The 17,753-nt window shown below is 39.9% G+C and overlaps 1 protein-coding gene and 1 non-coding gene across 5 annotated transcripts in view; one reads left to right on the forward strand and one right to left on the reverse strand.

Moving 5' to 3' along the window:
- The first annotated feature begins 10,160 nt into the window (after positions 1 to 10,160).
- LOC125148039 (cytochrome P450 2C41-like) overlaps positions 10,161 to 17,753 on the forward strand; it is a 75,379-nt gene continuing 67,786 nt past the window's right edge. For 3 of the 4 annotated variants that reach the window (XR_007145394.1, XR_007145395.1, XM_047825688.1), the window contains exons 1-3: positions 10,161 to 12,005; positions 12,163 to 12,312; positions 16,723 to 16,883. Coding sequence is in view for 2 of the 4 variants with exons in the window: in XM_047825688.1 (XP_047681644.1) it covers positions 11,885 to 12,005; positions 12,163 to 12,312; positions 16,723 to 16,883 (432 nt within the window). In the remaining 2 variants the exon portion in view is untranslated. The remainder of the gene's footprint in view (positions 12,006 to 12,162; positions 12,313 to 16,722; positions 16,884 to 17,753) is intronic. The other variant, XM_047825690.1, reaches the window with a different exon arrangement.
- LOC125148486 (U6 spliceosomal RNA) lies at positions 16,111 to 16,217 on the reverse strand. The gene has a single exon (XR_007145569.1). It is a non-coding gene; the product is annotated as a U6 spliceosomal RNA (small nuclear RNA).

The following is a 17,753-nucleotide window of genomic DNA, read 5'->3' on the forward strand; positions in this document are numbered from 1 at the left end:
ATAAATCTCCGTAATAAAAATGCAAAGAAATTAAAAGGGACATAAGGCTTGAAAGGACAGTTAACAATGTAAAGCACATGGAGTGTGTGAAAAAGTAATCATTTAATCATATACCAAAGAAACACTAATGAAAAGCACGATGAGATACTAGTCACCACAAAAAAACATTAAAGACTGAAAAAAATCTGTGAAGGTGTAGAGAAATTAGGACTCTGGGGGTGTCTAGGTGGCTCAATCAGTTAAGCATCTGACTTCAGCTCAAGTTATCTGCTTCATGGTTTCTCTCCCTCCTGCCCCTCCCCACTGGAGCTTTTTTCTCTAAATAACCTTTAAAAAAAAACTAGAACTCTCATACTCTGCTGGGGAGAACTCACAAGTTACACCCACTTAGGAAAGGACAGGCAAACATTCATGTGATCTCTGCCAGCTAAGGGTTGAAATGCCAGCACCTTCCTCCCAGGCTACTGTTATCAGGAGGCCTGACGCATCTGAGCACCACAGGAAGGTAAGTTCAGAGGTTCAGGGACCATGGGGTCACTCCTCTGTGCTTGTTTCCACATCTGTACACAGAGCTCCCAGTTTCCCAAAACTGGAGAGCTGTTCCAGACCGTGAGTTTGGCTCCTGCTACACGGGCAAACCTCCCAGGAGTATGTGTTTTTCCACCAGGGTGTTTTAAGTTAACTTATTTTGAGAGAGAGTGAGCGTGCACAAGCAGAAGGAGAGAGAGAGAATCCCAAGCACTGTCAGCACAGAGCCTGATATGAGGGTCGAACCCACTGAGATCATGACCTAAGCTGAAATGAAGTCAGCTGCTTAATGACTGAGCCCAGGCACCCTTCCACCAGGATTTTAAACTACTTGGGGGAACTTTGCAGAGTCCACATAATTCACTGGGCATCCAGAAAAGGAAAAGTGCATACATTTTTGTATGAAAAATTCTGATTTTTAGAGCCTTAAATATTTTGTCAAAATTTCTTTTAGCTTTTTTGCCTTTTTAATTTGTTTTAAGCTGCATTATTGTTCCTTTTTACATGTCATAAATGCTCTCAAGTATTAAGTGGCACAAAGTGTCTTCATTGAATGTTATCTCTGTTCTAGCACAGTGAATACATCCATTGTTAGTGTTTTAAAATTATTGTGCAATATTGCTTTTGGTGCCTTTGATCCAAATATTTATTTAGGAATTACAAAATTTGTTGGGCCCCTAGGTAGCTCAATCAGTTAAGCCTCAGACTGTTGATTTTGGATCAGGTCACCATATTGCAGTTTGTGGGTTTGAGCTCCACACTGGGCTCTGTTGTTGATGGTGTGGAGCCTACTTGAGATTCTCCCTCTTTCTCTGCCCCACCCCTGCTCTTGCTCTCTCAAAATAATCTTTTTAATTTATTTTTTAATTTACATCCAAATTAGCATATAGTGAAATAATGATTTCAGGAGTAGAATCCAGTGATTCATCCCCTATGTATAACAACCCAACAAGTGTCATCAATGCCCCTTACCCATTTAGTCCATCACCCCAACAACCCCTCCAGCAACCCTCAGTTCTCTATATTTAAGAGTCTCTTATGTTTTGTCCCCCTCCTTGTTTTTATATTATTTTTGCATATTTGTCTTTCTCTGACTAATTTTGCTTAGCATAGTACCCTCAAGTTCCATCTACATAGTCGCAAATGGCAAAATTTTGTTCCTTTTGATTGCTGAGTAATACTCCATTTGTGTGTGTGTGTGTGTGTGTGTGTGTGTGTGTGTGTGTGTGTGTGTGTATACACACACACCACATCTTTATTCATTCATCAGTCAATGGACATTTGGGCTCTTTCCATACTTTGACTATTGTTGATAGTGCTGCTGTAAACATTGGGGTGCATGTGCCCCTTGGAAACAGCACACCTATATCCTTTGGATAAATACCTAGTAGTGCTATTGCTGGGTTGTAGGGTAGTTCTATATTAAATTTTTTGAGGAAACTCCATACTGTTTTCCAGAGTGGCTGCACCAGTTTGCATTCCTAATCCTTTCTCCACATCCTTGCCAACATTGTTGTTGCCTAAATTGTTAATGTTAGCCATTCTGACTGGTGTGAGGTGGTATCTCGTTGTGGTTTTAATTTGTATTTCTCTGATGATGAGTGATGTTGAACATTTTTTCATGTGTCTGTTAGCCATCTGGATGTCTTCTGTGGAGAAATGTCTATTCGTGTCTTTTGCCCATTTCTTCACTGGATTATTTGGGGTTTTTTTTTGGGTGTTGAGTTTGATGAGTTCTTTATAGATTTTGGATACTAACCCACTGTTTTTTTTTGTTTTTGTTTTTTTTTTTAAATTTTTTTTTTCAACGTTTATTTATTTTGGGGACAGAGAGAGACAGAGCATGAACGGGGGAGGGGCAGAGAGAGAGGGAGACACAGAATCGGAAGCAGGCTCCAGGCTCTGAGCTGTCAGCCCAGAGCCCGACGCGGGGCTCGAACTCACGGACCGCGAGATCGTGACCTGGCTGAAGTCGGACGCTTAACCGACCGCGCCACCCAGGCGCCCCGGAACCCACTGTTTTTTTAATGTTTAGCTTTGAGAGAGAGACAGAGTGCAAGTGGGGGTAGGAGCAGCGAGAGAGGGAGGCACAATCTGAAACAGGCTCCAGACTCTGAGCTGTCAGCACACAGCCTGACACAGGACTCAAACTCGGGAAACGTGAAATCATAACCGAGGCCGAAGTTGGATGCTTAACTGACTGAGCCACCCAGGTGCCCCTGGACACTAACCCTTTATTTCATATGTCAAATGAAATATCTTCTCCTATTCCGTATGTTGTCTTTTAAGTTTTGCTGGTTGTTTCTTTTGCAGTGCAGAAGTCTTTTTATCTTGATGAGATCCCAATAGTTCATTTTTGCTTTTGTTTCCCTTGCCTCCGGAGACTTGTTGAGTAAGAAGTTGCTGTGGCCGAGGTCAAAGAGGTTTTTGCATGCTTTCTCCTCTAGGTTTTTGATGGCTTCCTGTCTTATGTTTAGGTCTTTCATCCATTTTGAGTTTATTTTTGTGTATGGGGAAGAAAGTGGTCCAGGTTCATTTTTCTGCATGTCACAGTCCAGTTTTCCCAGCACCATTTGCTGAAGAGACTGTCTTTATTCCATTGGATATTCTTCCCTGTTTTGTCAAAGATTAGTTGGTCATACGTTTGTGGGTCCATTTCTGGGTTCTCTATTCTATTTCATTGGTTTGAGTGTCTGTTTTTGTGCCAGTACCTTACTGTCTTAATGATTACAGCTTTGTAATACAGCTTGAAGTTCAGATTGTGATGCCTCCAGCTTTGGTTTTCTTTTTCAGGATTGCTTTGGCTTTTGAGGGTCTTTTCTCTTTCTATACAAATTTTAGAATTGTTTGTTCTAGTTCTGTGAAGAATGCTGGTTTTATTTTGATAGGGGTTGCATTGAATATGTAGATTGCTTTGGCTAGTATCGACATTTTAACATTCTTTCAATCCATGATCATGGAATATGTTTTGCATTTTTTGTGTCTCCTTCAATTTCTTTCATAAGCTTTCTATACTTTTCAGTATAGATTTTTCACCCCTTTGGTTACATTTATTCCTAGGTATTTTATGGTTTTTGGTGAAATAAACTTTTTTTTTTTAATGTTTAGTTTTGAGAGAGACAGAGCATGAGTAGGGGCTTGGCAGCGAGAGAGAGAGGGAGACACAGAATCTGGAGCAGTCTCCAGGCTCTGAGCTGTCAGCACAGAGCCTGACACGGGGCTTGAACCCATGAACCATGAGACCATGATCTGAGCCAAAGTTAGATGCTTAACCCAGACACTCCAATAAATTAAAAAAAAAGGGGGGGGGGATTGCAAAATTTGCAAGCAATTGCTCTGTTTACTTCATACTTTGTTTTTAGTTATTCTGAAATGGGATTATAGGAAATAATCTATATTACATTATTTAATTCTTTTAAAGGTTGAGGATCTTTTGTTGTCCAAAGTGGTGAATTTTTAGTGTTACACAGTCATCTGCTATTAACACTAAAATTACATCACTCCTTGGGGTGCCTGGGTGGCTCAGTTGGATGCATGATTCCATAATGACATATAAATACCATTGAAAATTTGATGACTAGTTCTATAGTTTCAAAGGGTCTACCCTCAGAATATTTCTTAGTTACAAGTGCTATTAAAATAATTTTAATGGAAGAGACTGCCAAAACACTCCTAAGTAATCAAAGTGAACACCCGTAATGGGCAGATGGAAATTGTTTGTCACCTAATAGGATGCGATAAGAAGAAAAAACATTCTGTGGTATTCATATCAAAGATGCATAACCTGCAGACACCTGGCTGGCTCTGTCGGTGGGGTGTGCAACTCTCGATCTTGAGGTAGTAAGTTCGAGCCCCATGTTGGGTGTAGAGATTACTTAAAATATTTTTTTAAAAAGATGCATAACCTGAATCTAATCATGAGGAAATCCCAGACAAGCCGACACTGAGGGACATTTTACAAATATATTCTTCAAGAGTGGCAGGGTCATGGAACTCAAGAAAAGGCTGAGGAACTATTCCAGACTGAAATAGATTAAGGAGACTTGACAACTATTTGCAACATGTGATTATGGTTTCTGAACGGAACATAAAGAACATTATGGGGACTTTTTGATGAAACATTAGTAGAAATAGGGATTGAGTGGTTCTAATGCATCATTTAGTTTCCTGATTTTGAAATTTGTATTATGGTTATGGGAGAATTGCATTGCTTTTAGGAAACACATACCAAAATTTTATTTCAGTTTTGGAACTTTAGGTCAGCAATTTTACTCAAATGTTCAAAATAAATAAAATTCTTTGTACATAGTTCAAACTTTTCTATACCCTTAGGGTTATTAAGAGTAAGTATATAAAAATATACATATGAAACCAGCAATGGGCTCATATCTAAGCTAAACAAACCCTTCACAAAAGAAGAATTGGCATTGCCAATGGACATCTGAGAAAGTGCTCAGCAACATGAAGCTTCATGGAAATGTGAATTAAAACTACAATGAGTTATTAACATACCTGTCAGAATAGCTAAAATGAAAATAAGCTGAATATATTTAGTATTGCCAAGAAAGTAGAGCTACTGGCAATCTTATCATAACATTTTTCAACCATTTGAATAATTCTTTGGCAGCATTTACTAAAAAAGAACACCTGCATTGCCAGCAATTATACTTGTAGATTATACTGAACAGAAATCCAATACATTGGGATACAAAAAAGCCACCTATAGGAGTGTTAGTAACAGCACTATTCATAATAGCCTCAGACTAGAATCAACCCATGTGTCCATTGCAATGCAATGGGAAAAAAACTGGAATAGTTATAAAATAAGACACTGTAATAAAGCCTACCAAGTGCTATCTACAACATCAAGTGAAGAAGCTCGATACTAAAAAATAATGTATGATTTCATTCATATGAAGCTCACAAACTAACATTTTGCCTTATATAAAGGCAAAAACTAACCTTTGATGTGATATTGGACACATTTAGAGAAGGGGAAGGTACTGAATAGGAGGAGGCATAAAGGGGCTTCTGGGGTCCTGGCAAAATTAATTTTCTTGGCCTGTGTGTTGGTTTCACTGTGTATGTTCAGATGATAATTCACTGAGCTGAACTTTCAGAACTTTATATTCTGCTTCAATGAAAGGTTTATTTAAAAAGAAATAATTTTTTCCTTTTTTTAATTTAATGTTTATTTCAGAGAGAGTGCATGAGCATGAGTAGGGGACGGGCAGAGAGAGAGAGGGAAAATAGAGGATCCAAAACTGGTTCTGCACTGTGATGTGGGGCTCGAACTCAGGGACTGTAAGATTATGACCTGAGCCAAAGTCAGAGGCTTAACTGACTGAGCCACCCAGGCGCCCTTAAAAAGAAAAACTTTTTTTTAAAGTTTTGTTTTTAATGTTTTGTTTTATTTTTGAGAGAGAGACAGAGACAGAGTGTGAGCAGGGGAGGGGCAGAGAGAGAGACACAAAACTTGAAGCAGGCTCCAGGCTCTGCGCTGTCAGCACAGCGCACAACATAGGGCTCAAACCCACCAATTGTGAGACCATGACCTGAACTAAAGTTGGACGTTCAACCAACTGAGCCACCCAGGCATCCCAAGAAGAAACTATTTTAATTAACACTTCTGTCCTGAGGTCTATAGTACTCTGACTGTGGAGAGCTTTATGCTGATGCCTCCCTGACCATCTATTTGGGCAGTGATGGGAAATCACTTCAGTGTGTGGTGTCCCTGAACTGGGACTTTTTTTTTTTTAGGTTTATTTTGAGAGAGAGAGTGAGCAGGGGAGAGGCAGAGAGAGAGGGAGAGAGAATCCCAAGGAGGTTCTGCATTGTCAGTGTAGAGCCCGACATGGGGCTTGAACTCATGACCATGAGATCCTGACCTGAGCTGAAATCAAGAGTGGGACGCTTAACCAACTGAGCGACCCACGCACCCTAAGGTGGATTCTAAGTAGAGGTCTTGTACTTGATGGGCTGGTGATACTTCACCTCACCAAGTCACCAATCCCTTACTCCAAAAACTAACGTAGGTATTACACTAGGGATTTCTGATCCCTTCTATCTTGAATCATCTGTCACTCATTTTGTAAAAAGAGAAAGGGCGAGGCAGGAGCCTCAGCAAGAGGGAGGAGGAGCAAAGAAGGGACAGCCATCTCCCAAGTAATAAAATGATTGCTTTACAGAGAGCCAGGGGGAGGTGGTGCCTGGCTGGCTCATTTGGTAGAGTGTGTGACTCTTGATCTCAGGGTCATGGGTTCAAGTGCCACCTAGGGTGTTGGAGCCTATTTAAAAAAAGGAAGAAAGAAAAGAAAAAAAAAAGCTATGGAGTTCATTAGGTAGTGTGGCTCTTTTAAATCTAGAGGTATGTGAGTCAGCAAATTTGCCTCTGCCCTTGATAAATAACGAAGGTTCACCAAGACCTGGACTCAAATGCTAAAGGTTACAAATCTTTTCTGACTCCTGTTTTAACCAACCTGTGCTGCCATAATTGACTCAAATGTTTATTTAAAAGTCACTGGGTGGGGTAAGTGCTGGCATAGTGAATCATACTCAGTATATATACATTCAATAAACATGGGAAACTTGCTTGAACTGAGTGTTTTTCTTATATGGAAGCACGCACCTCTCAGGGCGTGTGGGGCCTGAGCTTTGCCACCTGCAGTCTGTGTGTCCTTGGCAAAGGAGCTAAAACCCTGAGGCCCAGCTCCCTCAGCCCTAAAATGGAAATAATTTTATCTTAGGCAAAGGTAACTGAATGTATCAAAAGAGAGATGATAGGGGCTTCTGGGTGGCGCAGTCGGTTAAGCGTCTGACTTCAGGCCCAGGTCATGATCTCACAGTTTGTGGGTTTGAGCCCTGCATTGGGTTCTGTGCTGACTGCTCAGAGCCTGGAACCTGCTCCAGATTCTGTGTCTCCTCTCTCTGCCCTTCTGCCCGTTGCACTCTGTCTCTCTCTGTCTCTCTGTCTCTCTCTCAAACATTAAAAAAATTAAAAAGATGACAGATGTCAAAATTCCATAAATTTTCAATATTCCTGTAAATATAAGGGATAAAACATTGTGTGAGTGGGGTCTTGGTAAAACTTTAGTAAAAGAGCTTGGAAATATCTGCACTAGTCAGTTTAGAACAGATATGATATTTGCAGAACATCCCTTTGTACAAGCATTACTATTAGTGATCTGATAACGTACATCTCTTATTCCAGTGATATCTAGATCCTTATGACCACTGAATGTCATCTGTTCAGGTCTGCATGTTGTGTTGGTTCTGTGGGGTTTTGTTTGTTTGTTTGTTTTGTTTGTTTTTAAGATTTGATTTTTAAGTAATCTCTACACCCAGTGTGGGGCTGAAACTTCCAACCCTAAGATCAGAGTCACATGCTTTACCAATTGAGCAAGCCAGGTGCCCCAATTCTGTGCGTCTGTATAGTGAATCCCCTGGTTCCCATTCCCATTCACTGAATCCATGCCTTTTGTTTCAAAGTCTTCCATTTCTTTTTTTTTTTTTAAAGGGTTAACATTTATTTTATTTTTTTTAACATTTATTTATTATTGAGAGAGAGGGAGAGACAGAGGATGAGCATGGGAGGGCAGAGAGAGAGGGAGACACAGAATCCGAAGCAGGCTCCAGGCTCCGAGCTGTCAGCACAGAGCCCGACGCGGGGCTCGAACTCACAGACCGCGAGATCATGACCTGAGCTGAAGTCGGACGCTTAACCGACTGAGCCACCCAGGCGCCCCTAAAGTCTTCCATTTCTTGCCATGCATACTTCATTCCGTTATTTCTGACAATGCCAGGCCACAAAAAGCAACAGAAGCAGCTATGTCTGGAGGTGACTGTGAGGTGGGGGAAACCATAGCTTCTCAAGTCTTGCTCCCTAAGTTCTGAGATTGGCTCTTTTTTCAGTTACCTGAGCAAGTTTTACCTCTGCGGTTATGAGGAAGGGAGAATCCCTATCTTTTATTTTTTTCTCTTGAGAACTTACAGCCCTGCTGTCCTTGGAATCAAATAAATAAAGGCTTCTATTTAGTGAAGTCTATTATTTTGTGAACAGTCAATGAGGTGTACATACAGAGGAACTAATGCTTTGGGGCTTGATTTTGTTTTCCTATCATTGTTGAGGCAACCGGTGGATCGTATGTATCACATATAGGCACAGTGGGCATCAAAAGATCTCAGATCAAATCCCCTTTTTGTCACTTATGAGCTGTGCAACACTGAATGGGTCTCCTGTTGTCTTCAAATTTCCCTTTCTCCATTTGTAAAATTAAAATTCCTTTTTCCAGTATTTGGGGGAGCAAGAGTTTGATGGTAAATATGGTATTTATGGTAATATGGTAAATGTAAAAAAAAAAAACCCTTTGGATTGCAAGTAACTTGTTCTGTGAGTGTTCTACAAGATGCACAAACATTTTTAATAAATTTTAACTTGATAAATGAGTGATGTCTTGCAATACAAGTAGTAAGTGACACTGAATGTCACATGATCACAACTGAGAAAATGGTTCTCTCTCTCTCTCTCTCTCTCTCTCTCTCACTGTGGGGTTGTGGATGATCACCAATGCAATGTCACATTTCTGTGAAATCCTCAAAAGGAGGCAAAAGCAAGTGTCATTGGATAGGTTTCTTGTTAAAGTTGCATGAAAAGAGAAAGATTCCATTGAGCCAATAGATATCACTGATTCTGTTAGTAATGGTGAAAGTTGTCCTACACAATAACTCTCCTCTCTCTTGTCTGCCTCCTACCAGCCACAAAGGTTTTCAAAGGTAAGTGCAAGTTAATTTGTTTATTTTCTTTATATTTTGTATTTTCTTTATTATTTTGTATTATATTACAGTACTGTAATCATTTTTGTGTGAATATTTTTGGATTGTGGAACAAATTATCTGAGTTTCCATTATTTCTTATGGGGAAATTTAGTTTGATATACAAGTCCTTTGGATTACTTCCAGAACGAATAATGCTCCCAAACCAAGGTTTTACTGTATAAATTTACTTAATTACTTGTTACATGTTTGGACATTTAAGAGTTACATTACCTAGTTTATGTTTAAATAGTTGTAATGTTAGTACAGTACACTAAAATATTTCAAAAGGCTTTCATTTTCTAGGACAAAATATACTATAGTGTTTGATAAAGCATTAAAGGATAAACTTTTAATATGCAAGGATTCCCCCCCCCCCAAATCATAAATTCACAAACTGGTCATTACTCAAAATCCAGAATATTTTTCAGTTTTTGTGATCAAATAATTTACTTCACTGGCTCTCAATCAGAACCATCTAGAGTGTTTAAAAGAAAAAAAGAAAAGAAAAAGAAAAACATTCCCTGGGCTCCAACCCAGACCTTTTAGAACAGAATCTCCAGGGCATGGCATTAGAAGCAAAAGAAGAGGGGCGCCTGGGTGGCGCAGTCGGTTAAGCGTCCGACTTCAGCCAGGTCACGATCTCGCGGTCCGTGAGTTCGAGCCCCGCGTCGGGCTCTGGGCTGATGGCTCAGAGCCTGGAGCCTCTTTTCGATTCTGTGTCTCCCTCTCTCTCTCTGCCCCTCCCCCGTTCATGCTCTGTCTCTCTCTGTCCCAAAAATAAATAAAGGTTGAAAAAAAAAAAATAAAAAAGAAGCAAAAGAAGAGTAAGGTACCCCATACTTTTATCTTTATCAGTGGGCCAAAGTCCCTTTAAGAGAGAAATGAAAGTAAATCTAGCTGATTGGTTACCTTACAAACATCACAGGTGGAATTAGCAGTGAGTGTACAGAAGCTTTAGACTTTAAGCTCACAGTTGTCTAAGAAGAGAACACTTCCATGGATCCACTTGTGATTCTGGTGCTCTGTCTCTCCTGTTGGCTTCTCCTTTCTCTCTGGAAACAGAACATTGGGAAGGGGAAGCTCCCGTCTGGCCCTCGTCCTCTCCCTTTTATTGGAAATATCCTACAGGTAGATGTGAAGAACATCGGCAAATCCTTATGCAATGTAAGTATGCTTTATGCTCCTCCAGCAGTTTGCAAAGGGTATGTATATTAACCTCTGCTTTTAAATAAAATATCTTTATGAAAATATATTAAATTATAGTATATTAAAATAAAAACATCAAGATATATCTATAAAGCAAATACTCCTTGCGGAGTATTGTCAAGAATAGTGGAATAAGGGGTGCCTGGCTGGGTCAGTCAGTAGAGCGTGCAACTCTTGATCTCAGGGTCATGAGTTTGAGCCCCACAATGGGTGTAGAGATCACTTTTAAAAAATAGTGTAATAAAATAATGTTTTCTATGAATAGAGAAATATTTAGGTCATTCTTTGGTATCATCAAAATAATCAAATGGCAAAAGTGAGGAATGTTGCTGCCCTTCTTTGTTTCAGAGACATTTGGTATGACTTCTGGCTGGAGGTAAACGGTAAGGGAGGTAGTTTGTGATTGGAGATTTCATTCGAGAAGTCATCTACTACATAAACTGTGTGTTTTATTCAGAATAGTCATGAAAATTGAACTCTGAAGAAGCAAATTGTGCCTGATGTCAAGGAAGTAGTTTTGAATAGTAGTTCATTTGCATGAGTGAATGAAAGAAAAAAATCCTTGGGGCCAGCTGGATGGTAACAGAATCCCTTTGGATTCTGTACAGAACTGCTGTCTGTACCCCCAAGAATGCTGCAAGAAAGAAGCAATTCTCCTTCTATGAGATGCTGGTCTCTGTGATGCTTGCTCTCTTTTTATGTTAGTAATAGCAGCAGATCTCAAAGTGGAGTGGGCCTTAGCATCATCTGTGGTGATTTTTTAAAAAAAATACATAATTCTAGTGTACATCGTAAGGCTACAGAGATAGAATCTCCAGGGGATGAGCTTTACAGATGATCCTGAAACCATCAGCTGGGTATTGGTCCCCAGGTAGGCACTGGGGACTGGTAAATTGCTCAGGCATCAGAGGTATGCCAAGCAGGGTTGAAACTGGGTGTTCTGTTATTAGACACTGGAAATATATAGGAAATTCTTTGAACTTCAGTCTCTCTATACAACAGGGTAAATAAACCTCGCTCAAGGTGTTGCTGTGATGGCTAGTTGTAATAATCTGAGTAATAATAGTCTGGGCCATTGCCTGTCACATCAGTGGCCCTCTCTATGTGTCGGCTGTAACAATCTTATTTATACATAACATCCAGAAATAGGTGAAGCTACGTTCGGCAGAATAAAAACATCAACAATATGATGATGATATCAGGTTAATCATGCACACACACACAAATGCACAAAATACAGCCAAATTGTGACTTCTTTGGGTAATAATATATACATTTTCTTTGCGCTTCTCAGCTCTCAAAAACCTATGGCCCAGTTTTCACTCTGTATTTTGGCATGAAGCCTGCTGTTGTGCTGCATGGATATAAGGCAGTGAAGGAAGCCCTGATTGATCTAGGAGAAGAGTTTTCTGCAAGAGGAAGTTTCCCATTAGCTGAAAGAATTAGTAAAGGACATGGTAGGTATGCTGGTATGCAGGTTCAGCACTGGTTATGGGAATAAGAAGGATGGAAAACAGGAATTTGAAGGGTAACTCAGCAGAACTTGGCCCATCTACAAGGCTTCCTCCTCCTTGCCCAGGACTTCTGTCCCAGTTTCTGTCTTCCCTCTGGTAGGAATCCTTTTCACCAATGGAAAGAGATGGAAGGAGATGCGGCGCTTCTGCCTCATGACCCTGCGGAATTTGGGGATGGGGAAGAGTGACCTTGAGAGCCGAGTTCAAGAGGAAGCCTACTACCTCATGGAAGAGTTGAGAAAAACCAATGGTGGGTTATTCTATAACTCTGACCTTGACAGGCTGTTTGTTCTCTTGTCTACTGATATCCTTGGAAACATTTCAGCCCTTTTGTGGAGGAGAAAGGGTGTGCAGCAGAGAACCAAGGGAGGTTTTGTGTATCTATGCTTGTTATGTATGTCCTTCCATGACCGTGAATAGGCTGTGTATACAAAAGGTCATTTAATCCTATTCTGTCCCAAATTTGTTAATTTCCAAATCATTACGTCATGAAGGTAGAACATTTGGGGAGTCATTTTTTCAAAGAGTTAGAGAACAATGTTTTTCCCATAATGTATATGTGCATTACCTGTTTCAGAACATGTCACCAGGGAATACTTGTCAAGTGGACACAGTGGAAGTGACCTCATCACCCCCTGATGGAGCACATGTAACAAGTGGCATGTGCTTTTACTTCATTGGTCTATATGTGTTTGGTCAGCTTCATTGATCTGTCCGAAGGTTTCTTCCCAGGCCCATGTCTACATTTCTGGCAGTAATGATACTTTTTTTATGGTTGTAATTCCCCAGGCATCTTTAGTGCAGCCCTTATCAGTTGTGATTTCCCTATAAACAGCTATTTAAAATTTTTTTTAATTTAAAATTTAAATTAGTTTCAAATGTACAAGTTAGTGATTGAACACTTTCATACATTACCCAGTGCTCATCACAAATGCCCTCCTTAATCCCCATCATCTGTTTAACCCATCCCCCACCCCCCCACCTCCATCTGGTAACCATCAGTTTGTTCTGTATAGTTAAGAGTCTGTTTCTTGGTTTGCCTTTCTCTTTTTTTTTTTCCCCCTTGCTCATTTGTTTCTGAAATTCCACATATGAGTGAAATCATATGGTATTTGTCTTTCTCTGACTTATTTCGCTTAGCATAATACACTCCAGCTCTATCCATGTCATTGCAAATGGCAAGATGCCATTCTTTTTGATGGCTAAGTAATATTCCATTGGTTATGTATATACCACTTCTTTATCCATTCATCAGTCATGAGCACTTAAGCTATTTCCATAATTTGGCTATTGCACATAATGCTGCTATAAACATCGGGGTACATGTATCCCTTTGAATTAGTAGTTTTGTATCCTTTGGGTAAATATCTAATAGTGCAATTGCTGGATCATAGAGTAGTTCTATTTTTTGAGGAACCTCCATCCTGTTTTCCAGGGTGACTGTAAACGATTATTTTTAAATTACCAGTTTGAGTTATTTAATGTTGCTTGCTAATCTGTAGTATTATTTAATATATGTTAAGAAATATATGCTATAGCATAATCCTGAAAATTACACAAATACCAAATTATAAAATGATTTATTTAAGTTTCAGCTATTAATAACTCTTTACCCTGCCTCTCTTATTAGTTGACTTTCCTTATATTACTCTCCTTTATAGTCTATTAATCATGTTTCTAATTTTCTCTATTTTGTAATGTTTTGACATCTTAGAGGCCTTGCAGAACCAGGGAAAAACCTCCCCTCCCAGGGGTAATGAATTACTAGATATAGCAAACATCTTGTCTTAGAGCATGTCTTTGATTTGTAAATCAGCCTATCCACAGCCCATACCCCCAGCTGCCTCCTTTACCAAGTTCTCACACACCAAGCCAATACTCTCCCTGCTCTTTTTTTTTTTTAATTTTTTTTTTTTTTAACGTTTGTTTATTTTTGAGACAGAGAGAGACAGAGCATGAACGGGGGAGGGTCAGAGAGAGGGAAACACAGAATCTGAAACAGGCTCCAGGCTCCGAGCTGTCAGCACAGAGCCCGACGTGGGGCTCGAACTCACGGACCACGAGATCATGACCTGAGCCGAAGTCAGCCGCCCAACCGACTGAGCCACCCAGGCGCCCCACTCTCCCTGCTCTAAATCAACACAGGGCCAATTACTGAAGAACTGGGGAACACCCCTGTAACCCAGAGCCCTCTGCAACTGTTCAAACTATCTGATCCTAAATGTACTCAGCATACCTACCCTGCCTTGTTCACTCCTTCCCATGAAAGCCCCAGTGAAGACTCTGGCCCATGCTTTCCCTCTGTTCCTTCTGCCTCCTCATCTACCTTGGTGCTTCCCTCTTGGTAACTCTGAGTAACAAACTATCTTTTCAATTGCTATCTTCTCCTGATCTACTGGCCTCATGATCTAAATAAAAATTCCAGGTGCATTTTAAAATCATTGGATTTGGGTTAGAACTTGTATGGTAATTATTTTACCCCCCCTCTGTCAGCTCCAGTGACTTATGAAGTGCTTGTCACAATGAATCTGATTTTCAGTGTGGATTTCAAATTACCCTGCTTTTTAATTCTCTCTCTAAAATGAAGCGAAAGATTAAAAACCAAATTTTAGCTGTGAGTCTCTCTCTCTCTCTCTCTCTCTCTCTCTCTCTCACACACACACACACACACACACACACACACACAGAAATCTCAAGGCCTTCTTAAATTTATCCCCTACCTTCTAGAATAAGTTTTTCCAAAAGCTTACTGTCCTTGAGTGTTTCAACTGAAAAGGAGTCTGGAATAGGAGCAGTTAACTAAACATGTTTCCTATTTTTTAATTCTGTCTCATTTCTTCCTCATTTTTGATTCTGGTCACCTTAATTACATTGATGATGTGAATTTGGGGCCTTTTGCATATAAAGTTTATTGATCATTTGATTATAGCAATTTCATTTAAATATTTCCCACTAAAAATATAAAACTTTTCCTCTGCTTTCATTTATCTGTAAAATGACAGAATTGACTTAAATGATAGTCCAAGTAAAAAATTTATAGCAACGATACGGGCTTCTGCTAATGGCTATATATAGTAATATTCCAGAATTCCACAAGAGGGCAGGCTGTCCAAATAAATGTGGGGCCTGATGGACACTATTTCCTAGAGAAGAAAATTATTTTTTTCTATATTGCAATAAAGAAATAAAAGGACTCTATTTATTGCCTTTTCTGTTTTTAAAAAAAATTTTTAAGTAGGTTCCATGCTGAACGTGGGGCTTGATCTCATGAGCCAGCCAGGTGTCCCAGGACTCTTTGTCAAGTTAATCTTTTTTGTCTGCTTATCTGTGACTTAAGTTTGAAATAAAGAGTTCTTATTTTACTTTTATTTTAGGCAAATTGTATTATAATTTGTATTCATTTGTGTTAGTTTTTCTTCTCATATAATATGGATAGCTTTTGCTTTTTTACGTTCATTCCATCCAGTATCTGCATTTTTCCATAATCTTCCTTTCTCTAATCTTTTCCTCTGCTGATTTTACACACGGGTCACTTCAACTATTCATTGTACATAAAAGGTGTCCAGGTCCTTAGTCATTTTTTCCCTTCCTTATATGAGTGCTAATTGCAAGCTTACCAAACAGGTGTGATTCTTCATTCATAACCTGAATCATTACATAGTTTTTAAAAATTTATTTTTATTATTATTATTTTTAAGTAATCTCCACACCCAATGTGGAGCTTGAACACACGACTCCAAGACCAACAGTTGCATGCTCCATGTACTGCCACGCACCCCTATTAGGTATTTTTAAAAGTGGCTTCTTGGGGCATCTGGTGGGCTCAGTCAGTAAAGTCGGTCTTGATCTCAGGGTCATGAGTTCAAGCCCTGTGTTGGCTAAAAAGTAAAAGAAGGGAAGAAGGGAAGAGAGGGAGGGAGGGAGGAAAGAAGGAAGGAAGGAAGGAAGGAAGGAAGGAAGGAAGGAAGGAAGGAAGGAAGGAAGGGACTTCTTTAAATTTGTTTCTTTTGTTCTTCAAAGTAATAGTCCCCTTGGGTAAAAATCAGGTAAACAAATGTAGTGATATACGAATTTGTGTGTCATCCTTGTGCAGGCGCCATGCTAATCTTCTCTGTATTGTTCCAATTTTAGTATATGTGCTACTGAAGCGAGCACCAAATGTAGTGATATAAATGGAGTATTTGGAAAACTATTATTAAACAAACGAGGATGGAATGGGCTTCACATTTTTAAAAAAAATTTTTTACATGTATTTGTTTTTGAGAGACAGAGAGAGTGCAAGCAGGGGAGGGGCAGAGAGAGAAGGAGACACAGAATCTGAAGCAGGCTCCAGGCTCCGAGCAAGCTGTCAGCACAGAGCCGGACTCGGGGCGGGAACCCACGAACCGAACTGTGAGATCATGACCTGAGCTGAAGTCCGATGCTTAACTGACTGAGCCACCCAGGCAGGAATGGACTTCACTTTTAAGGGAAAAGTGACAAGTTGATTTTAAGCATACTAAAATTTTCACCGATAAAGGGATTGCTAGGTAGATATTGCTTTAGAGGTTCTAAAATTACCTTTATCTGTTATCAACAACAAAGACTTTTATATGTATATTTTAATGCTATTTAATAAATCTTTCCTATTCTTTTTTTTTTAATCTCTCCTATTCTTTAGCCTTACCCTGTGACCCCACTTTTGTCCTGGGCTGTGCTACCTGTAATATGGTCTGCTCCGTTATTTTCCAAAATCATTTTGATTATACAGATCAGACTTTACTTGGCTTCCTGGAAAAATTTAATGAAAACACCAAGATTTTGAGCTCCTCATGGGTCCAGGTGAGGTCAAGATCCTCTCTTCCTGAGAAGCTACTTATACTGTTTTGTCCAAGTCCAAAATTCTGTATGAACCATGCTGTGAAGTGAATGAAAACTAGACATTTTGGATGTTATAATGTGGTAACTGTGGAAATCAGATTCTTCTCCCTTCTTGAGATTTGTTTTGTTTTGCTTGCTATAGGTTTGTGCTGTTGTTTTTTTTTTGTGTGTGTGTGTGTGTTGTTTTTTTACTTTTTTAATGTTTTATTTTATTTTTGAAAGAGAGGGGGGTTGGGGACAGAGTACAAATGGGGGAGGGGCAGAGAGAGAGGGAGACACAGAAGCTAAAGCAGGCTCCAGACTCCAAGCTGTTAGCACTGAGCCGATGTGGGGCTTGAACTCACGAACCATGAGATCATGAGGCTCAAACTCATGAACCATGAAATCATGACCTGAACCAAAGTCAGACGCTTAACGGACTGAGCCACCCAGGCACCCCCGTGTGTGCTGGGTTTTTTGCTTTCTATAGGCTGTAGATGTTTATTTAGTGACTTTTCTGAACTGTTTTTGCTAAGTCTCTTCTTTGTCATGTGCGGTCTCTGAAATCTCTGTTCCTTTAGCTTGTATTAAGCTAATGTTTTGATGGAAGTTTCCTTGAATGTGAGGAGCCGAAATGAAGGGAGAAAGAGGGGGTGGGGAGAGAAAGGGAGGGGGAGAAGGGGGAGAAAGAGAGAGAACTGGAAGGAAGAAGGGAGGGACAGAGGAAGGGAGGGAAAGAGAGGGAGGGAGGGAAGGGGGAAGGCAGGAAGGAAGGGAGGGAGGGAGAGGGAGGGAGGGAGGAAGGAACTAATGAATTCTTCCAGATTGGCTCTGTGCTGGGACACACCTTCA

The sequence above is a fragment of the Prionailurus viverrinus genome, chromosome D2 (genome assembly GCF_022837055.1).
Source record: "Prionailurus viverrinus isolate Anna chromosome D2, UM_Priviv_1.0, whole genome shotgun sequence".
Classification (NCBI taxonomy): Eukaryota; Metazoa; Chordata; class Mammalia; order Carnivora; family Felidae; genus Prionailurus; species Prionailurus viverrinus.